The sequence below is a fragment of the Trachurus japonicus genome, chromosome 23 (assembly GCF_045865225.1).
Source record: "Trachurus japonicus isolate A0001 chromosome 23, Traja_1.0".
Lineage (NCBI taxonomy): Eukaryota > Metazoa > Chordata > Actinopteri > Carangiformes > Carangidae > Trachurus > Trachurus japonicus.
In genome coordinates, this window is record NC_140929.1 from 1,814,457 (window position 1) to 1,834,447 (window position 19,991).

Here is a 19,991-nt window from a genome sequence, read left to right on the forward strand (position 1 = left end):
AATTATTTTTAAGAAAAAAAAAGTCTAAATTCTCTGATTCCAGCTTCTTAAATGTGAATATTTCTGGTTTCTTTGTTCCTTTATGACAATAAACTGAGTCTCTCTTTGGTTTGTGGTCAAAACAAGACCTTTGAGGACGATGTCGTCTGGTGGTTTGAGAAACACTGACTGATGTTTTTCAACATTTTTTAACATTTTATTGACCAAACAACTAATAGATTAATCATTTAAATAATCTACTGATCAATCGATAATGAAAATAATCGTTAGTTGAAGCTCTAAATGTGAATTAATTCTGTAGAACCTGTAGAATAAACAAGGTGAAAGTCACAGGAAGTCAAACTGACTCAGTTTATATATCATATAAATATTTTACACTAGTGTTTATGTCTCGTTCTGTTCGTTGTGTCGGTGGTGAAGGATCCTGTGGTTTCGACCTCAGACTTTCAAAATAAATGATGAATTATTTATAAATGAATGTTTCCCCTGGTGGTCGAACCACTTCCTGTTTTACTGTGAAGGAATGAGTGAAGTCAACATGGCCGCTGGCTCCCTCTCCATTTCTGATTGGTTCCTCTCTGTTCAACATGTAGCTGCTTTTTAAATGTCACATAGTGAAGGTCGAAAACATTGAACTGTTTGTGTGTCTGTGTCTCTCTCATTTCACGCGCTCTTATTTTGAAAACTGCTCAGGCACTGATACGACTGTTTTAATGATCTGATGTCTCAATGTGTTTAAACATTGATACGAGTGTCACCTTGGTGGGTCTCTGTTACCTTTTTACTGGTCCAAACACCTGACAGCCGCCTGGCAACAGTTGCCAGGCAACCGGGCAGAGGATGCCATGGCATTAAAGTGATACGCCAACATTTTTTTTCATGTCTTGCCTCACTCCCGAGTCCATGACCAGCAGATAGACACCATCCTTTCGACTGTGCGTGCAGTAACAAGGGAGATAGAGCCGTATCGCCGTAATTAGCTTAACTCAAATGCTGGAAGTGTATAGGTAGTGTTAGCCTGCCTCCACCTAAAGTCGCTAATTAGCTTAGCTCAAACACTGGAAGTGTATGGGTAGTGTTAGCCTGCCTCCACCTAAAGTCGCTAATTAGCTTAGCTCAAACACTGGAAGTGTATGGGTAGTGTTAGCCTGCCTCCACCTAAAGTCGCTAATTAGCTTAGCTCAAACACTGGAAGTGTATGGGTAGTGTTAGCCTGCCTCCACCTAAAGTCGCTAATTAGCTTAGCTCAAACACTGGAAGTGTATGGGTAGTGTTAGCCTGCCTCCACCTAAAGTCGCTAATTAGCTTAGCTCAAACACTGGAAGTGTATGGGTAGTGTTAGCCTGCCTCCTACCTAAAGTCGCTAATTAGCTTAGCTCAAACACTGGAAGTGTATAGTTAGTGTTAGCCTGCCTCCTACCCGAGTCAGAAGCTGATTTAATTTGAGCTCTAAACTCTGTAAATATATCACTTTATCCACATTTCAAACATGTTTAGGAGAGAAAGTAGCCGTTTAGATCAGCAGTGTGTCGTTAATTTGTCTAAATACCAGCTGTTTACAATTTTGTTCGGACGAATTCGGCGCTACTCAAGCTAGCCGTTGTGAGAAACACACTTCTGGTTACTTTCACAAAATAAAACACCTGTTGCCCTTGACATACAGAAAACCATGACGATAGAATTTGTGCTTTTACTTTGAAACAGGAAGCTAAGCTACCCTCGATGTAGCTAGCTTGAACCAAAATAAAGCGTCTTTGCTTGAACCCTCCGTTTTGACCGATCTGGTCCCGTTAGCGGCATTTGACCGCTCAAGGTGCCTTACCGGAGAGTTTTGTCAGCTCTGAGACGAAGATCGGCCCGCCGGTTTCCCTTTAGAGTTGCTGAAGAGTTTCTCTGATGACTTTAGGTGGAGGCAGGCTAACACTACCCATACACTTCCAGTGTTTGAGCTAAGCTAATTAGCGACTTTAGGTAGGAGGCAGGCTAACACTACCCATACACTTCCAGTGTTTGAGCTAAGCTAATTAGAGACTTTAGGTGGAGGCAGGCTAACACTACCCATACACTTCCAGCGTTTGAGCTAAGCTAATTAGCGACTTTAGGTGGAGGCAGGCTAACACTACCCATACACTTCCAGTGTTTGAGCTAAGCTAATTAGCGACTTTAGGTGGAGGCAGGCTAACACTACCTATACACTTCCAGTGTTTGAGCTAAGCTAATTACGGCGATACGGCTCTATCTCCCTTGTTACTGCACGCACAGTGGAAAGGATGGTGTCTATCTGCTGGTCATGGACTCTGGAGTGAGGCAGGACACGTAAAAAAAAAAAAATGTTGGCGTATCCCTTTAAGTTTAACTTACTGTTTGGAGATGCAGCTTCGATTCCATCAACGTTAAAGTTAGAAATGAAAACAAACTCATGGAGGTCTGAATCTGGTCCTGGTTCACTGACTTCTTCCTCCTCTTCTCTCCTCCTCCTCCTCCTCTCCTCCTCCTCTCTCCTCCCCCTCTCTCCTCCCCCTCTCTCCTCCTCCTCTCCTCCTCCCCCCCCCCCCCCCCCAGGTTGTTTTAAAGACGACCGCATCGTCTTCTGGACCTGGATGTTCTCCACCTACTTCATGGAGAAACTGGCTCCTCGTCAGGACGACATGTTGTTCTACGTCCGACGGAAACTCAGCTACGTCAGCGCCGACAACACGGACGGGAAGAAGGTGAAGACGCTTCCTCTTTTTACTCCTCTTCCTCCTCTTTTTCCTCCTCTTCTTGTTCCTCCTCCTCTTCCTTTTCTTCCTCTTCTTCTTCCTCCTTCTCCTCCTCCTCTTCCTTTTTTCCTCCTCCTCCTCTGCTTCTTCTTCCTCTTCTTCTTCCTCCTCCTCTTCTTCCTCCACCTCTTCCTTTTCTTCCTCTTTTTCATCCTCCTCCTCTTCTTCCTCTACCTCCTCCTCCTCCTCTTTTTCTTCTTCCTCCTCCTCTTCTTCCTCCTTCTCTTCCTCCTCTTCTTCTTCTTCCTCTTCCTCCTCTTCTTCCTCCTTCTCTTCCTCCTCTACCTCCTCCTCCTCTTTTTCTTCTTCCTCCTCCTCTTCTTCCTCTTCATCCTCCTCCTCTGCTTCTTCCTCCTGCTCCTCCTCTTCTTCTTCCTCCTTCTCCTCCTCCTCCTCTTCTTCTTCCTCCTCTTCCTTTTCTTCCTCTTTTCCTCCTCTTCTTCTTCCTCATCCTCCTTCTCTTCCTCTTCTTCCTCCTCCTCTTCCTTTTCTTTCTCTTCCTCCTCGTCTTCTTCCTCTTTTTCCTCCTTTTCTTCTTTCTCCTCCTCTTCCTTTTCTTCCTCTTCTTCTTCCTCCTTCTCCTCCTCCTCTTCCTTTTTTCCTCCTCCTCCTCTGCTTCTTCTTCCTCTTCTTCTTCCTCCTCCTCTTCTTCCTCCACCTCTTCCTTTTCTTCCTCTTTTTCATCCTCCTCCTCTTCTTCCTCTACCACCTCCTCCTCCTCTTTTTCTTCTTCCTCCTCCTCTTCTTCCTCCTTCTCTTCCTCCTCTTCTTCTTCTTCCTCTTCCTCCTCTTCTTCCTCCTTCTCTTCCTCCTCTACCTCCTCCTCCTCTTTTTCTTCTTCCTCCTCCTCTTCTTCCTCTTCATCCTCCTCCTCTGCTTCTTCCTCCTGCTCCTCCTCTTCTTCTTCCTCCTCCTCTTCTTCCTCTTCATCCTCCTCCTCTGCTTCTTCCTCCTGCTCCTCCTCTTCTTCTTCCTCCTCTTCTTCCTCTTCCTCCTCCTCTTCTACTTCTTTCTCCTTCTCTTTCTCCTCCTCCTTCTCTTCCTTTTCTTCCTCCTGCTCCTCCTCCTCGTCCTCTTCTTTCTTCTTCCTCTCCCTCCTCTTCCCTTTCCTCCTCCTCTTCCTCCTCCCCTCTTCTTCCTCCTCTCTCCTCCTTTCCTCCTCCTCCTCCTCTTCCTCTCTGTATGACCTCATCCTCTCTCGTCTCTAGTTTGTCCTTCCTCCTCCCCCTCTGTCTCTGGTCGCCATGGTGACACATTATTATTATTATCATGTGTCCATGTTGAGTTACCGTCACAGTGATGATAAAATCCTGTGACATCACTGGGCTCCCGGTCCGTATCGACCAATCACGGCCGAGCGTGTGTTTCTGTGTGTGTGTGTGTGTGTGTGTGTGTGTGTCATAATGTCAAGAAATAGCCTAGAAATAATAAAAGATCAAACACAAATTATGATAAATAATATTGAAATAGAAAGAGTTAATATAAATACATTTTTAGGAGTTATTTTGGATGACAAACTAAGTTGGAAACCACATATAAATCATATAAAGAACAAAATATCAAAATCTATTGCAATATTAAATAAAACAAAATACATCCTCAACAAATGCTCATTACATTTATTGTATCGAACATTTGTTGAGCCATACATGACTTATTGCATGCGTATAAAACTATTACAAAACCAATTTTCATATTACAAAAGAGAGCAATAAGGATAATCAACAGGGCCGATTATCGAGACTCAACAAACACATTTTTCATAAACCTACAGATCTTGAAGTTTAATGATCTTGTGGACTATAAAACTGCTCAAATGATGTATAAAGTAAATAATAATCTGCTTCCAGATGGTGTCCAGAGGATGTTTCAGACCCGAACCAGTAGATATGAACTAAGAGGGACTCATGTGTATACAAAAGCAAAAGTACGAACAAATGTGAAACAAAGATGTATTAATCAATTACAGGAGTCAATCAATGGAATAATCTAGAATTAGAAATCAAACTGTGCAACACACTTAATAGATTCAAAAAGTTATTTAAAAATAATATTATTAATAAATATAAAACTGATTTATAAATACCAGTGTGCTTATAAACTGCTGTATGTAGAATATGCAGGGTTTTTTTCTTTTTGTTGTTGCTCTGTAAAAAAAATTTTAAATTGAGTGAACAGAAAATGTTAATTTAAGAAGCGTAGGCAAAATAAGCCGATGCTTCAGCCTCTTACACCTTTTCGGTCAAAGTAAATTGTTTTGCTTGTTGTGTTTTTGTTCTGATTTGTTTTGTTTTGTATTTATACCTTTATATTTGTCTATTGTATTTGTTTTTATGAGACTGAAATAAACATACTAAACTAAACTAAAACAATTGCAAAGACTTGATGGAGACAAATTCTGGCCTTATCCAAAAAAAATTCAAAGCATAAAAACCACGTGTAATCTTTTCCTTTTATGAAAAACATGACATTACAAAAACAAATTGATAATTTTTGACCTTTTTCTAGACATTATGACGCAATGAATTGTTATTTCTAGACGATTTCTGGACATTATCGCATAATTAACAACCTGTAAATCAAAGCGTTATTATAAAGACTGTTGTGTTGTGTCCAGGTGCATGATGGGTATTTACTCTGTGTGTGTGTGTGTGTGTGTGTGTGTGTGTGTGTCAGGTGGAGGTGGAGGTTTACAGACGAGACTCCAAGAAGCTCCCGGGACTCGGAGACCCCGACATCGACTGGGAGGAGAGCGTCTACCTCAACCTCATCCTGCAGAAGGTAACCATGACGATGACGATGTAATGATGATGTAATCATAGATATCTACACGTAGCTGCCTCTGCCTCTGACGCTGCTGCCCATTGGAACGGATTGTGGCCGCCGCCGCCGCCGCCATCTTGAGCAGGAGGAGTCTAACTTTTACTTCCTGTATCTCCAGAGGCAGTAGAGGTCTGTCACTGAAGCTGTTTGTTTTAATATCAATACTACAACTCAGCTACATAAGATGATACTGCCTTGGTCAGTCTTTTATATGATGAGGAAAAGGAGCATGGCCCAGTACTTGAATACTTTGTTAACTGGTGCGAAAAGTCAAACCTCCTCCTCAATCCATCTAAAACCAAGGAAATGTGTGTTGATTTTAGAAAAGAGGAAGCCCCCAACACAGTAACCTTAATTAATGGAAAGCCAATACAACAAGTCTGTGAGTTTAAATATTTAGGGATTGTGCTTGACAGCAAGCTTAAGTGGGACAAGTGGACAGATCAAATCTGCACCAAGTCTCAACAAAGAATGTTCCACTTAAAGAAACTCCTGTCCTTTAATGTTGAAAGGAGAATGCTTCAAATGTTCTATTGCTCCTTCATTGAAAGCATTCTTTCTTTTTGTATTACCTGCTGGTTTGGCAATGCCACAGAGGCACAGAAATTATAACCATATCTAGTAAATTGCTGCGCATTACTTTGCCATGTATGGAAGGCATCTACAGAGATAGGATAGAGAAAAAGGCAAGGAATATTATAGGTGACCAAAGGCCCCCCCTTGCCCACTCATTTAACCCTCTTCCATCTGGGCGACGATACCGCCCCCCTCTGTTTACTAAAAACAGAGCTAAATTTTCTTTTGTGCCCCAGGCCATTAAACCCCTTAATAATAATGGATAGTCACTGTTAGTGTTGGTCAGCTCATAGCTGCTCAGCTGGTCTGACCAGGTTAAGGCTGAGATGAACATAAAGCTGACCCACTGATGACGAGTGTTAATGATGAGTGTTAATCTGTGTGAAAGTTGTACTGTGCTGTTTTTATCTGTGTTGTTGTTGTTTTTTAGATGAAATGTCAAGTGATCTGCTGCAACTCAATTTCCCTACGGGGACAAATAAACTACTACTACTACTACTACTACTACTATTACTATAACTCACCTTAGCAGTTAGGGTTCATGTCAGTGCCATGAAACTGATTTAATATGGCCTAGCACAGTTATATAGGTAGCCTGCAGTGGTTTACACTCACTCGCCGGCCTCAAACCACAAACTCACAACTACCACAGCCTATAGCCTACACATACAGGCAACAAAATAACAAACTATTAAAGCAGAAGTAAGTGATATATTTGTGTTAATCTAAGTCTTAAATAGTTGCATCTTCCGACAGCAATCACTTCTATAGAGTGTTTGGTCTGAAACACGGGTCTGTCAGTCCCTCTGCTCTGCTCTGAGCCCAGGAGAAAACTTTCCTTGTATCCTACAACCTTTATCCAATGAGGAGAGAGAACGGCATGCAGGGCTGTGTGTGCAGCCAAGGAACGCCGTGAATGTGGCGACGTAGGGACGAGGACTGTTATGGTGCGTTCAAGGAAACTCGTATTTTTCCGACCTGTGAAGTGGTACCAGTTCGATCTGGTACGAGTTCACGGGTCAGAAGTTACGAGTGGCCGTTATAGTGACTTTCACAGGTAAAACAGGTCGGAGAAACACGAGTGGGTTGCCTGAAACGCTACAAAGTCGTAAGTTGTGACTTGAAGCTGTAATTTACGATTTCAAAAGCCTGCCTGGAACGCAGCATTAGCCAAAACGACCGGATCGCTTACTTCTGCTTTAATTATTAAACCAACACTAAGGAACTTTTCAACCTTCATAAAATATTTTCATAACTTTTGTGATGATACATCGACTTACAACAAGTTGAATGACACCTCTGTCGTGGTCTGAGGGGGTCTGTATCATTATGGTCTGTATCTCTTTCTCTGGCACGAAGCAGCTTTGAGGAGCATGGTAGGAACCCTGCTCTCACTTAAGTTTCACTTTCACTTTTGCGAGTCACAACAAGGAGGGAACAGGCAAAACGGCACTTTAGCAATGGATTATGTTTGTGTTTTCACTTTGAAATGATCCACTGGAAACAGAAACTTAGTTTTGATGTCTTCTGTTACAGTAATTTTAATGCAGGATATTTAGGCTAGGGGAGCATACATCAGTCCGACTGCCCAAAAGTCCGACAGCTCATTTCTCCAACTACCCATTCTACAGTGTTGAGGTTAGGTTTAGGGTAAGGTTAAGGGTTAGGGCTACTTAAGTCGGAGAAATGGGTAGTCGGACAGACGCCATGCGCCCTTTAGGCTACAGGGCTTCACGCTAGTGCTCATGGGAAATGGAGTCTTTCTTCAGGCAAAACACTACCGCTTTGGTCCACAGGCGCCGCCAAACTCAACCAAAACTGAAAGTTCTTTAGTACTGCTTTAACTAGCGGTATATGCACTAAATGTAACCTTATTTTTACAGTCTATGAATGTAACACATATCCCAAATGATATTTGATATGATACGTTACGTTAGTTTCATTTATGTCAGATAACTTTATACCTACATCAAATTCAACAAGTTCATAACAGTTCTATAATATAAAACAACTTATTACTGGAGAAAAGTTCTTCCATGTCTCTTGGTTTTGGCGTTTCTTGTTTCTTTCATGGGAACATCCGTACGCACCACAAAAGTTTGGCATTTCACCAGATTCACAGCTGTCAGACGGTCTGATGGTCTGACTGTTGACTGCTGCTCAGGAGGAACTCCTCCTCAAGATGGCCGCCGTGAGACGTTCCTGACCAGCCCCAATGCAGCTTCTACGTATATATATCTATGTGATGTAATGATGATGTAATGATGATGTAATGATGATGTAATGTTGTGATGTCATCCTCTGTCCTGCAGCTGGACTACATGGTGACGTGCGCCGTGTGCACGCGCTCCGACGCCGGAGACATCCACATCCACAAGAAGAAGTGTCAGGTGATACAATACAAATCTTAAAAGCAGAAAATATTTCTATATAATGACCCTATATATATAATAATATTATCTATATAACCCTAACCACTTTGAAACTGAGCAAAACATGTCAGTGTGTGAGTTAAATATAACACAATGACAAATAGAAGCCATAAAATTAATACATTTTAAATTAAAGATTAACGTACAAGTACAAGAATACTGACTGATATTTACAAAGATCTAAGTAGAAGAAAAAGAAAAGACTTTTAAAGAACTTCAAGCAAGTCTAACCCTATATAATATAAAGTTTGTGTTTATGTCAAATAAGAAATAAGTTCAAAAAATTAAAAAGGTAAAAATAGAATAAATAAATACTAAATACAAGGAAGGTAAATGAATAAATACAAACATGACAAGTTAGAATCATAATAACAATACAGAAATCAATCTCAAAGTTATGTTATTTGTCACATATAATTACAGGTAATAACAGTGAAATTCTTACGAACCTTTTGGTCATTTGCATAGAAAAATAAAAGTACAAGAATATAAAATGAAAATATTTCAAACAATAGAAGAGTAGAAGTTGATTTAAAATAAAATACAATAATATAATACAATAACCTAAGTGCAGAGGACTAGAGGAGAAAATCAGTATCAGTATTCGTATCAATGGCAGCCAGTGTAATAAATAAATTATCATTGATGCAATGTAACAATATGTGTATAGATGATTAAAACCAAAGTGCATTAATGCATAGAGGTGAATGTGAATGTGTGTAGTAGTTTTCTGGGTTGTGATGAAGTAAAGATCAGATACTGATATAAAGGTCGTTGTCTGATGAGTGTCGTCCCGGTAACAGGAAGTGTTTGCGTCGCCCAGTAAACACGCCATGGACAGTAAAGGGGAGGAGTCTAAGATGAGCTACCCCAACATCTTCTTCATGATCGACAACTTCGAGGAGGTAACGCCGCTCCTGAATCAAACTTCAAACTTTATTAACAACGACAAAACACCAGTTTAAACACTGAATAAATGACCAGTCGGGTGTTGACGTCGTGGTCTGTGTTTCAGGTGTTCAGCGACATGACGGTGGGCGAGGGAGAGATGGTCTGTGTGGAGCTGGTGGCCAGCGACAAGAGCAACACCTTCCAGGGCGTCATCTTCCAGGGATCCATCCGCTACGAGGCGCTGAAGAAGGTCTACGACAACCGGGTCAGAGACCAGAGAGACTAGAGACACGGACTCAATTCAGTTCAATTCAGTTTTATTTGTCACTTTCATGAGAAACCATTTGTTTAACATGGGAGCGAGAAGCCGTGCTCCCCTCTCCATCAGTAGCTGATTTAATTTATGATGCTATAAATATAAAAAGGGGGTCAAATGTGAAAAATGATAAAGAAGACGTCAGATGGAGACTTAAACATGCAGCCAGAAGTTTATTTACTTCAACAAGCCGACATGTTTGTAAAACTAGATCTAATTCAAAGTCTGGCGGAGTCGAGACCCAAGTTGACGCTCGGTGTGTTCAGGTGCAGTGGGAAGCTCCCGTTTGTGTCAGAAACACAGGAAGATCAACTCTGGACTTGACTTGAAGTAAATAAACTTCTGGGTGCATGTTTGAGTCTCCACCTGACGCTGTCTGTGGCTTTGAGGGATGGAAACAGCCTAAGCAGCAGAACTTACATCCACTCCCATTCATTGCTGCCGTGGCGACGCGGGGACAGACACAGCTACCGCTAAACAGGAGACATTAAACTGAAAATCTTCAGATTCATTCTTTTAGACCTAAAATGTTAGGAACATACAGCCCGAGTTGGATTTGCCCGGAATTGTCCTTTAATAACGTACTTGTTCTTCTTTACACTAAAACTAAGGGAAAATGTTTGAGTTCTCGTTATTTCTACATTATTATTTTACTGGTCCGGCTGCATGTGGCCCTGAACTAAAACAAGTTTGACACAACTCGCTCTACATCGACAGTCGATCCGACAGAAACACAAAGTGTCAAAGTTCATATTTGACTTTGATGTTGCTGCAGAAAATTAGGACATGTGGTCAAAAACTGAAAGTTGATCTTTAGTTAAAATGTTTTTTGTCTCATCAGAGGACGACACCACAGAAACAGAATATCATGCTACTATAACACATGTTAACAAGCTACATTTGAGCATCTGAACATGTAACAGAAATATAGTTTACAGGCTCCAGTCTGACCCTAAACGGAGGCATTTTGACCCTAAAATTTGAGACAGCGCAAGTACATTTTTCATCTACTTAGTTGCGCATGTGCAATTTGCCTTAAAGCGATAGTTCACCCTAGAATGATATTTCACTCATTTTCTCCTCCCCCTCATGTGGACTAAGGGCTGGGAGAAGTTTCAGAGTCCTCCGTGGCTTCTCTGAGTTACAGGGGGTCTCGACGTAGCAGTGCATGTCCATATAACGGTTGCAAATGGATACCAACTGTCTTCGTAACAAAAAGACACACCAAAAAACATCCAGATACCTCCATGCTGCTCGTATGTAATGTCCGTCTTGTGCTGAAGCCCCAAATTGCGTAATTGTCCCGAAAAAAATTAAATAAGTCCACATTCCAAGCATGTTTGTAGCATTAGCTCCTAGTGTCTGTTCTTCCGCTGCCAGCGCGCATGCACAAGGTTCTGGCTCGTACAAATACGGCTCAGCAAAGAAATGCAGCTCGTCCTCGACATCAAAATCTTCAGCCATGGCTAAAATATGTTTTAAGAGGCCAAAATTGCACGAAAAAGTGTTGTCCCGGTGCAAGGCAGGCTATTACGGACTGCTTCTAGTCCTTCGCCGGGGTAAACAAGGAAGCGAGTCGGTCTCAGTGCGAACCTTGCGCATGCGCGCTGGCAGCGGGACCGGACAACAGACACTAGGAGCTAATGCTACAAACATGCTTGGAATGTGGACTTATTTAATATTTTTCGGGACAATTACGCAATTTGGGGCTTCAGCACAAGACAGACATTACATACAAGCAGCATGGAGGTATTTGGATGTTTTTTTGTGTGTGTTTTTTTACGAAGAGCTCTGGTGTCCCTTTGCAACCGTTGCATTGAAATGCACTGCTACACCAAGACCCCCTGTAACTCAGAGAAGGGACGGAGGACTCTGAAAATTCTTCCAGCCCTTAGTCAACATGAGGGGGAGGAGATAATGAGCGAAATATCATTCTAGGGTGAACTATCCCTTTAAAAAAAAAAAACACTGGTAAAAACATGGAGGTGACGACTCAAAGAATCTGGAATCTGTCATGTCATAAGACTGTTTCATCCCACACAAGGGAAATATGGTTGTTACAGTTGTATTTGTAACATACAAGGTAAAAAAAAATAGAAAAATATGCAAATATAGAGATATAAAAACAATATAAGACAAACATATATAGTTATGTACCAGAATATTTCAAGAATATAGCAGTTATTTATAAGAATAGAATAAAGTTGACATGTTGTGGTGCTGTCTGGTCCCGTGTTAACCCCCCCCGTCCTCTGGCTGCAGGTCAGCGTGGCGGCTAAAATGGCTCAGCGGATGTCGTTCGGCTTCTACAAGTACAACAACATGGAGTTTGTGAGGATGAAGGGACCGCAGGGCAAAGGTCACGCTGAGATGGCCGTCAGCAGAGTCCCCACCGGAGACACGTCGCCCTGCGGCACCGAGGAGGACCAGGTGTCCCCCATGCACGAGAGGGTGAGGACCATGTGACGATGTTAACAGATCAGACTCAGATTTATTGTCTCTTCACTTTTATTTAAAGGATAATTACCGTTTTTTTTACAATCTGGACCTTATTTCTAGCATAAAATCCGATCATTTCCTCCCCCAGATAACTTTGGTGTCATTACAAGTGGTTGTGATGAAATGAGCTCCAGCCGAGAGGCGCGTATATCCGTATAATGGAGTCTACAGGGCAGCAGAATGCAGCCTCTAAATAACACATTATCTGCAGAGAAACTCCTTCATTTCACCAAGATTTAGTTCTGATAGGCTAGTGCTATTCCCCTCTGAGTCCGGGGTTAGCTGTTATCAACATCCGGGGTCTGTAGGTTGACCTACTGACCTGCAAAAACTCAAAATCTTACCAAGAATATTTGTCTTATTTCTAGTCAAAATGTCATTTCTAGTCCAAACAAATCAAATTATACTCAAAATAAGACTCGTCACATAAAAATTTGCTTGTTTTTAGACACTTTTTACTTCTTTCAAGCAGATTTTCACTACTGAGTAGGAAAATCTGACAGTGGAGCAAGTTTTTCTTTCTTATTACAAGCACAAAAAACTTCCTTTCACTGGCAGATTTTTCTACTTTTTTCAAGTGAAAATTTGTTTGAAACAAGTGAAAATGATCTAAAAACAAGTTATTTTAAGTGGAAAGAGATTAGTTTTGACTAGAAATTAGACATTTTGACAAGAAATAAGACAAATATTCTTGGAAAGATTTTGACCTTTGACCTCTGACCTGGATGATGTCATCTCTGAGCTTGTTGCTACCGCTAATGCTACGGTTGGTTTCTGTGTGTTTCTGACTTGTCAGAACAAAATGAGCAGCTGGATGAAGTTCAGCTTCCACAGGCTTCCTCTCCTCAACCTGGACTCACTAAAGCTCCGGCTAGTTGAGATAAAAATGGACCCGAATGCCGAAGCAGAATGATTATTATCAGAATGAGCCGGACACCAAAGTTATCTGGGGGAGGAAATGATTGGATTTTATGATAGAAATAAGGTCCAGGTTGTAAAAAACGGTAATTATCCTTTAAATCATGACCACGTAGAGTAGAGCACACGGTCTGGAGCTCAAACACACACCAGAAAAAACTAAAACATCACTAAACAGAAGAAGGATGCTCTTCTAAAAGGCTCCAGACTTATAAATAACTATTATAGTTCATCAGCTGGTAGTGATACAAGTAGTTTAAACATAGATGAGCCATTTACATTTTTTACCTTTCTCTGAAATTCATTAAACTTGTTCTCAAACAAAATGTGGAACTCAAGACAAGACAGGTATCAATCAGAATCAGAATCTGAAATGTTTTTATTTCCCAGACCAGTAAAGGAACTCGTCGTGGTGTCAGGTGCAGACATAAAGGAACCAAAAATAGTTAAAGGTCGGGATGAAAATAGAAATACACATTTAAATAAAATAAAATAGAATAAATTAAAATATGCTAGTGCAAAAAAATACACACATACTATGACAAAAGAATACATTTTTTTGCACTTAGGGCTGTAAACGTATGGAACGAGCTTCCTGAGGATGTAGAGCAGCTCCGTCAGTGAACTCTTTTAAAAATAGACTTGATCATTTCTGGTCAAATAAGGATTTTTTTTATATAATTATAAAGTGAGGTTAGGAGTATTCTGATATCCAGTATGTAAGTGATTTTAAGTGATATTACTGTGTATGTATGGGTTATTGAAGTTTCTAATGGTATATTTGTGTTTATTTTCTATATGTTGTCATTATTTTGAGTCTGATGTAGAGGATCTATATCCTGGATCAGATGTATTTTCATTAAATTTAGGATTTATACTAAAAGAATAAAAACAGAATAGAATAAATACAGAGAAAGTCAGCCTTTATTTACACATTCCAATGACTTCTGTAGTTATTCGCTCTAAAATCCAACTTCATGTCCAGCAGGAAGTGAAACGAAATGTTGTTTTGTGCTTTTAAAAAGATTTTAAAAGAATTACAGCAACAACAATACAAAAAAACACCACAACAACATTTAAAACAACAACCACAGTGATGATGATGATGATGAAGGTGTTGGTAACTGAACTCCAAACGTCTGGTTTCACTTCTTCTGTCTGTGGCTTCGGTGCAGAAACTGAAAATCCCAGAGTGTCAGTGAACAGCCCGCAGCCACACACACACACACACACACACACACACACACAGATGAAACCAGGTCAGGATCAATAATAAATGCAGCTGGAACCGGTTCTGAATCATTCATCAGTTTTTTCCTCCAGATGTTTCAGGACAGGAAGTCACTCAGACTGTTTAGAGAGGCAGCTGTCGATCAATCAATCAATCAATCAATCAATCAATCAATCAATCAATCAATCAATCAATCAATCAATCAATCAATCAATCAATCAATCAATCAATCAATCAATCAACCAACCTGATCACAGGGTTCCTATGCAAACATGGAAAGTATGGAAAAGTATGGAATTTGATTTTATACATTTCCAGGTCTGGAAAAGTCTGGAAAATGGAAATTATTGTATGGAAATATATTTATCTTAATACTTATCTGGGTTTGGTCTTATCTGAAGTTATTTGGGTTCATTATTTTGTCTGCACTATTGTACCTAGCTACAATCTCCAGGAAATGATTTGGTTACAGCATACACATTCAGAATAATGAAAACAAATGATAAATTGCATGTTTTTTTTATATTATGCACATCTATTTACTCAAATGTCACAAATAATTTGATTTTTTTTCACCGAGAAGTCTGGAAATTTGGGTCTGGAAAAAGTCTGGAATTTGGACATTTCAAATGTGTATGAACCCTGTGATCAGCTGTGTCAGGGTATCCGCGGGGTCTTGAAAAGTATTAAAAGGTGATAAATCAATCTTAGGAAAATTAAGACCCTTAAAAAGTATTAAAAAGTCTTTTCACAACTTTATAAAGTCTTAAATATTGAAGGTATTTTTTCTGAATTAGCTGTCCAAGAGTTTGAGTCCTAAAAAACATTGCGGAAGTGTGTGAATTTATTCGTTTTATTAAAAAACAAAGATGAACCGGTTCATGAAAAAGAAAAGAAGATTGCTCCACTCTCAATAAAACAAAAACAACTATGTTTTTTTTTGATAAACTTTGCCTTTGATTTATTATCCCAGCCTTTTTTGAATTCTGTTGTATCATAGTGGTCTAAAGTCTTTATCACAAAAACTAAAACTGTTAGTTAAAAGTGTCACTGATGTAAATGGTTACAGCTTGAAGTGGCGGTGAGGTGTTAAAAAATGTTGAGAAGGTCTTGAAAAAGTCTTAAAAAGGTTTTGAAATTAACTTCAAGATTATTGTATAAACCCTGTGTGTTTAACTTCCTGTTTCCTGTCAGGTGACGTCGTTCAGCACGCCGCCCACCCCCGAGAGGAACCGGCCGTCCTTCTTCTCTCCGTCTCTTCGGAGGAAGGTGCCGAGGAACCGGATCGCCGAGATGAAGAAGTCTCACTCGGCCAACGACAGCGAGGAGTTCTTCAGGGAGGAGGAGGACGAAGGTCAGAGAGAAACGGACCGACCGGACCGACCGGTTCAACCGGTTTAACGCTGTCGTTAGGTTTTATCTTCCTCACTGGGACCATGACAACAGATAAAGATAAAGAATCGTTTCCTCAAACTAAACCGGTGAAAAATGTAGTTTATTCCAGTCGTTGGATTGGAGAAGAGCAGGATGAAGAGAACTCATAAAAACCCGCTTCTTTCTTAAAGGGATAGTTCAACATTTTGGCAAATTGGCCCATTGCCATAATTGCTATAGTCATAGCAGTAGGTTCATTACCTTTAATTGTAGGTGTAAGCTATTTTCAGTACGGCGGAGCGCAGCAGCAGGCTGCTCAGAGCTACGCTATGGAGGCTAAGGGAATTTCTTGGTTTCCCTCATTAAACTCATCAAATTCAACATCCCAAAACTCCACAGCGCTTTTGTAGACAAGTTGTGAGCTGCACAACCACCACGCTATGAGATAATGACGGAACGATACGAAACGGAGCCGTTTTCGAGGTAAATTCATACAAAACCGCTGATGCGCGTTGCGTTCAGGGACAGTTTTTCAGCAAGCAGTCTCCGTATTTACCCTGTATTTACCTCGAAAACGGCTCCGTTTCGTATCGTTCCGTCATTATCTCATAGCGTGGTGGTTGTGCAGCTCACAACTTGTCTACAAAAGCGCTGTGGAGTTTTGGGATGTTGAATTTGATGAGTTTAATGAGGGAAACCAAGAAATTCCCTTAGCCTCCATAGCGTAGCTCTGAGCAGCCAGCTGCTGCGCTCCGCCGTACTGAAAATAGCTTACACCTACAATTAAAGGTAATGAACCTACTGCTATGACTATAGCGATTATGGCAATGGGCCAATTTGCCAAAATGTTGAACTATCCCTTTAAAACAAACTAATGCTCACATCAGAAGAAATGACATAATAATGAATCAGTTTACAGACAACAATATACAAATCAAAATCCATAACTGTTCTTTTTTATGACATGTTTTTAACACCCAGCAGCACAGAAATACACGCTTGTTTTAACGTAGTCTTTGCAATTTGGTGTTTGAAAGTTAAATTTGTCGTCCTGTGTGACTGACACAAAGAACTTGCAGGTAAAAAGTCAAACACAAGATTAGAAATCCCTAAACTTTATTGAACTAAAGAAAAGACCTGTTCTTATATGAAAAGATGTAAACCCATTAATTACAGGCCGTTAATTTACGTGATAATGTCAAGAAATAGCCGAGAAATAACGATTGATTGCGTAGAAACAGCCCAGAAATAATTGATTGTAATTGACAATGAATGATTGAGTAAAATTCTGGCTTTTCCCAAAAAAATCAAAGCATAAAAAACACGTGGAATCTTTTCCCTTTATGAAAAACATGACATTACAAAAAAACTGACAATTTTTTACCTTTTTGTAGACATTATGACGCAATTAATTGTTATTTCTTGGCTATTCCCTGATATTATCACGTAATTAACAACCTGTAAATCAAAGTGTTATCAAAAAGACTGTTGTGTTGTGTCCAGGTGCATGATGGGTATTTAAACTGTGTGTGTGTGTGTGTGTGTGTGTGTGTGTGTGTTGCAGACCTTCACACCACCACCAACCTGCGCTCTCGCTCTCTCTCCGGCACGGGGCGATCTCTGGTGGGATCGTGGCTGAAGCTGAACCGGACGGAGGAATACTTCCTGCTCTACTCACACCTGACCTACGTCACGCTGCCACTGCACCGCATCACCACAGGTCAGACACACACACACACAAACACACACGACTCTGGGTTTATAACAGTCAAGTCAAACTTTATTTATAAAGAACAAAAAAGACACTGAGCTTAAACCTTAAACACATAAAAACAGACGACAAGATGTTTTGACTACGACTCAGAGTTCAAATGTCTACTACTCTGGCATACTTTCACCTAGAGACTCCATTTAAACTGTAAAATGTAGACACAAGTCTTGTATATTGGTGTATTGATCCACGTTTCGATAGGTATTATAGTTTTTGTTCAATCCCTGTTCAATGACCATGATCATTTCAGGAGACATGTTGAGATTATAATGGGTGTGTATTGGGCGGAATGTTCGTGCTAGAGTGGGAGAAGTTGTCTGAAATCGTCTGAAACTTTTGTCCTCCCACGCTGCTCATGGACACAAATTACACTCTACACACATGATTTTGTACACAGTTGTAGACAAACTTGTTCTGTCTCTAACAATGTGCTCAACAAAGCAGAGAGACTTACAGAATTTAAACTGTGAGCCTCTCAGTGCGGCCAGGTCGCTCTCTGCTCCTCATTGACTCCAATACAAAGATTGTCTGAGAGAAGCAGAAGGGACCCCTGTTTATAACTCACAAGTGTTTCCAAAATATTTACTGCAGAAACACCAAAATCATATCAAAGTGTTCAGGAAGTCCTTACGACGACCACGGTCGGCTTCTTTTTCTGATAGGAGCTATCAATATGTCAGAATAAGCCCAAATGTGAGACCAGCACCGAAGCAGAAAATCACCATCTTTCCCGCCATTTCTGTCTGCCTAAATATGCGCTAATTTGCATATATTTCCAGAACAGAAATCTGACCAATGGATAAAGCTACTTTCAAAATTCTTGTTTTATTTTGTTGACATATTAGAGTCAGAGGTTTTTACAGAGGAGGATTTTGGATATCTCTTTTTATCACTCTGTAATTGAGAAAATACTGTCACCAGCCATTAAAAAATCTAATTTCGCCCTGTTTTTAGGAATAAAATGTTGTATAAATGAGGCTGTGAATGACATATCAACAATCCCCTCTGTAAAAACCTTCAGAATATAGAAAGGGATCAAAGTGGAAGGTTTGGTGTCTGGAAGTGCTGCTGAAGTGGAGATTTCTAGAGAGGAGTCTGAGTCTGAAAAACTCTTTCTGAGAAAACGGCCGTTAAAGACTTGGACTGTAAAACTACAGAGATTGTTATTGTCAATCCTACTTTTACAAATGGTTGCGGATACAAAGGAAATGACAATTTTACAATTTTATACATGTTAAGGAAGAAAAATAGCCCCAAATTTCAAAATTGATCAGTGCATGAAAAGACAGTGTTTTTGCCTGTTAGTGTCTTGCCTTAAGAAGTTTTTTTTTCCCTTCCCTGTGTGTGTGTGTGTGTGTGTGTGTGTGTGTGTGTGTGTCAGACATCCTGGAGGTGAGGCAGAAGCCCATCCTGATGACATAGCAGGGCTGGAGCCCCCCTGCCCCCCCCCTCCCCCCCTCCCCTCTCAGAGCATCACTACCAAGTGCCTCCTGCATCAGGCCACTGAGACGAACAGCAGCGCCCCCCGGTGTCCAGGAGGAGACGACGACACACCAACACGTCGGAGGGACATCGACACACACTGACACACACACACGAACACACAAAAACACACACACACACACACACAAACCAGCCATTCAGGAAGTGCCTCCTCTTCTTCTTCTTTTCAGCTCCTGCTGTGTCTCTCTGAAGTCGTCTCCAGGGAAACGGGCCTTTTAAAAAGCGTGACGAGGCATTGGATTGGCTGAACTCTGAACCAGAAACGTGAAAACGAATCGAATGTCGGTTGTTTAGTTTTTAGTTTTTTCTCCTGTAAATATCCTGCTGCTTTAACTCACTGAGACGCCTTCGACCTGAGCTTCAGCTTCTCAACACGTCGTCGCTTCACCTCCTCTCGTTTACCGGCGGCGGTGGGCGGGGCCTGCGAGCGTGTGTGTCGATGAGGTCACGTCCGTCCGATCTGATCAATAACTCCAGATACGATCAGTTTGTGATTGATAAACACGTGAACGAAGCCGAACCAGCAGCGGACCTGAGGTTTTAACTTCATTAAGTAAATATTAAACAGTTTTTATCCGATTTATCCTTCTTCTGTGATGTGTTTGAGGACCAGGAATTAAATCTGACAAATAAAATGACACAAAATGACGAAAAAACACATTAAAGGGATAGGCCAACTTTTTTTTTTCCGTGTCTTCCCTCACTCCCGAGTCCATGACCAGCAGATAGACACCATCCTTTCGACTGTGCGTGCAGTAACAAGGGAGATAGAGCCGTATCGCCCGTAATTAGCTTAGCTCAAACACTGGAAGTGTATGGGTAGTGTTAGCCTGCCTCCACCTAAAGTCACTAATTAGCTTAGCTCAAGCACTGGAAGTGTATGGGTAGTGTTAGC

At 40.8% G+C, this 19,991-nt stretch overlaps 1 protein-coding gene across 1 annotated transcript in view; it reads left to right on the plus strand.

Annotated features, from left to right (window-relative positions):
* Nucleotides 1-19,463, plus strand: part of kiaa0930 — a 29,803-nt gene extending 10,340 nt beyond the window's left edge. The window contains exons 2-10 of the mRNA XM_085769336.1: nt 2,563-2,711; nt 5,439-5,543; nt 8,474-8,551; nt 9,397-9,498; nt 9,609-9,749; nt 12,063-12,251; nt 15,643-15,802; nt 17,387-17,542; nt 18,975-19,463. Of these exons, the coding sequence (XP_085625462.1) occupies nt 2,563-2,711; nt 5,439-5,543; nt 8,474-8,551; nt 9,397-9,498; nt 9,609-9,749; nt 12,063-12,251; nt 15,643-15,802; nt 17,387-17,542; nt 18,975-19,015 (1,121 nt within the window). The 3' untranslated portion in view covers nt 19,016-19,463. The remainder of the gene's footprint in view (nt 1-2,562; nt 2,712-5,438; nt 5,544-8,473; nt 8,552-9,396; nt 9,499-9,608; nt 9,750-12,062; nt 12,252-15,642; nt 15,803-17,386; nt 17,543-18,974) is intronic.
* Nucleotides 19,464-19,991: the final 528 nt, after the last annotated feature.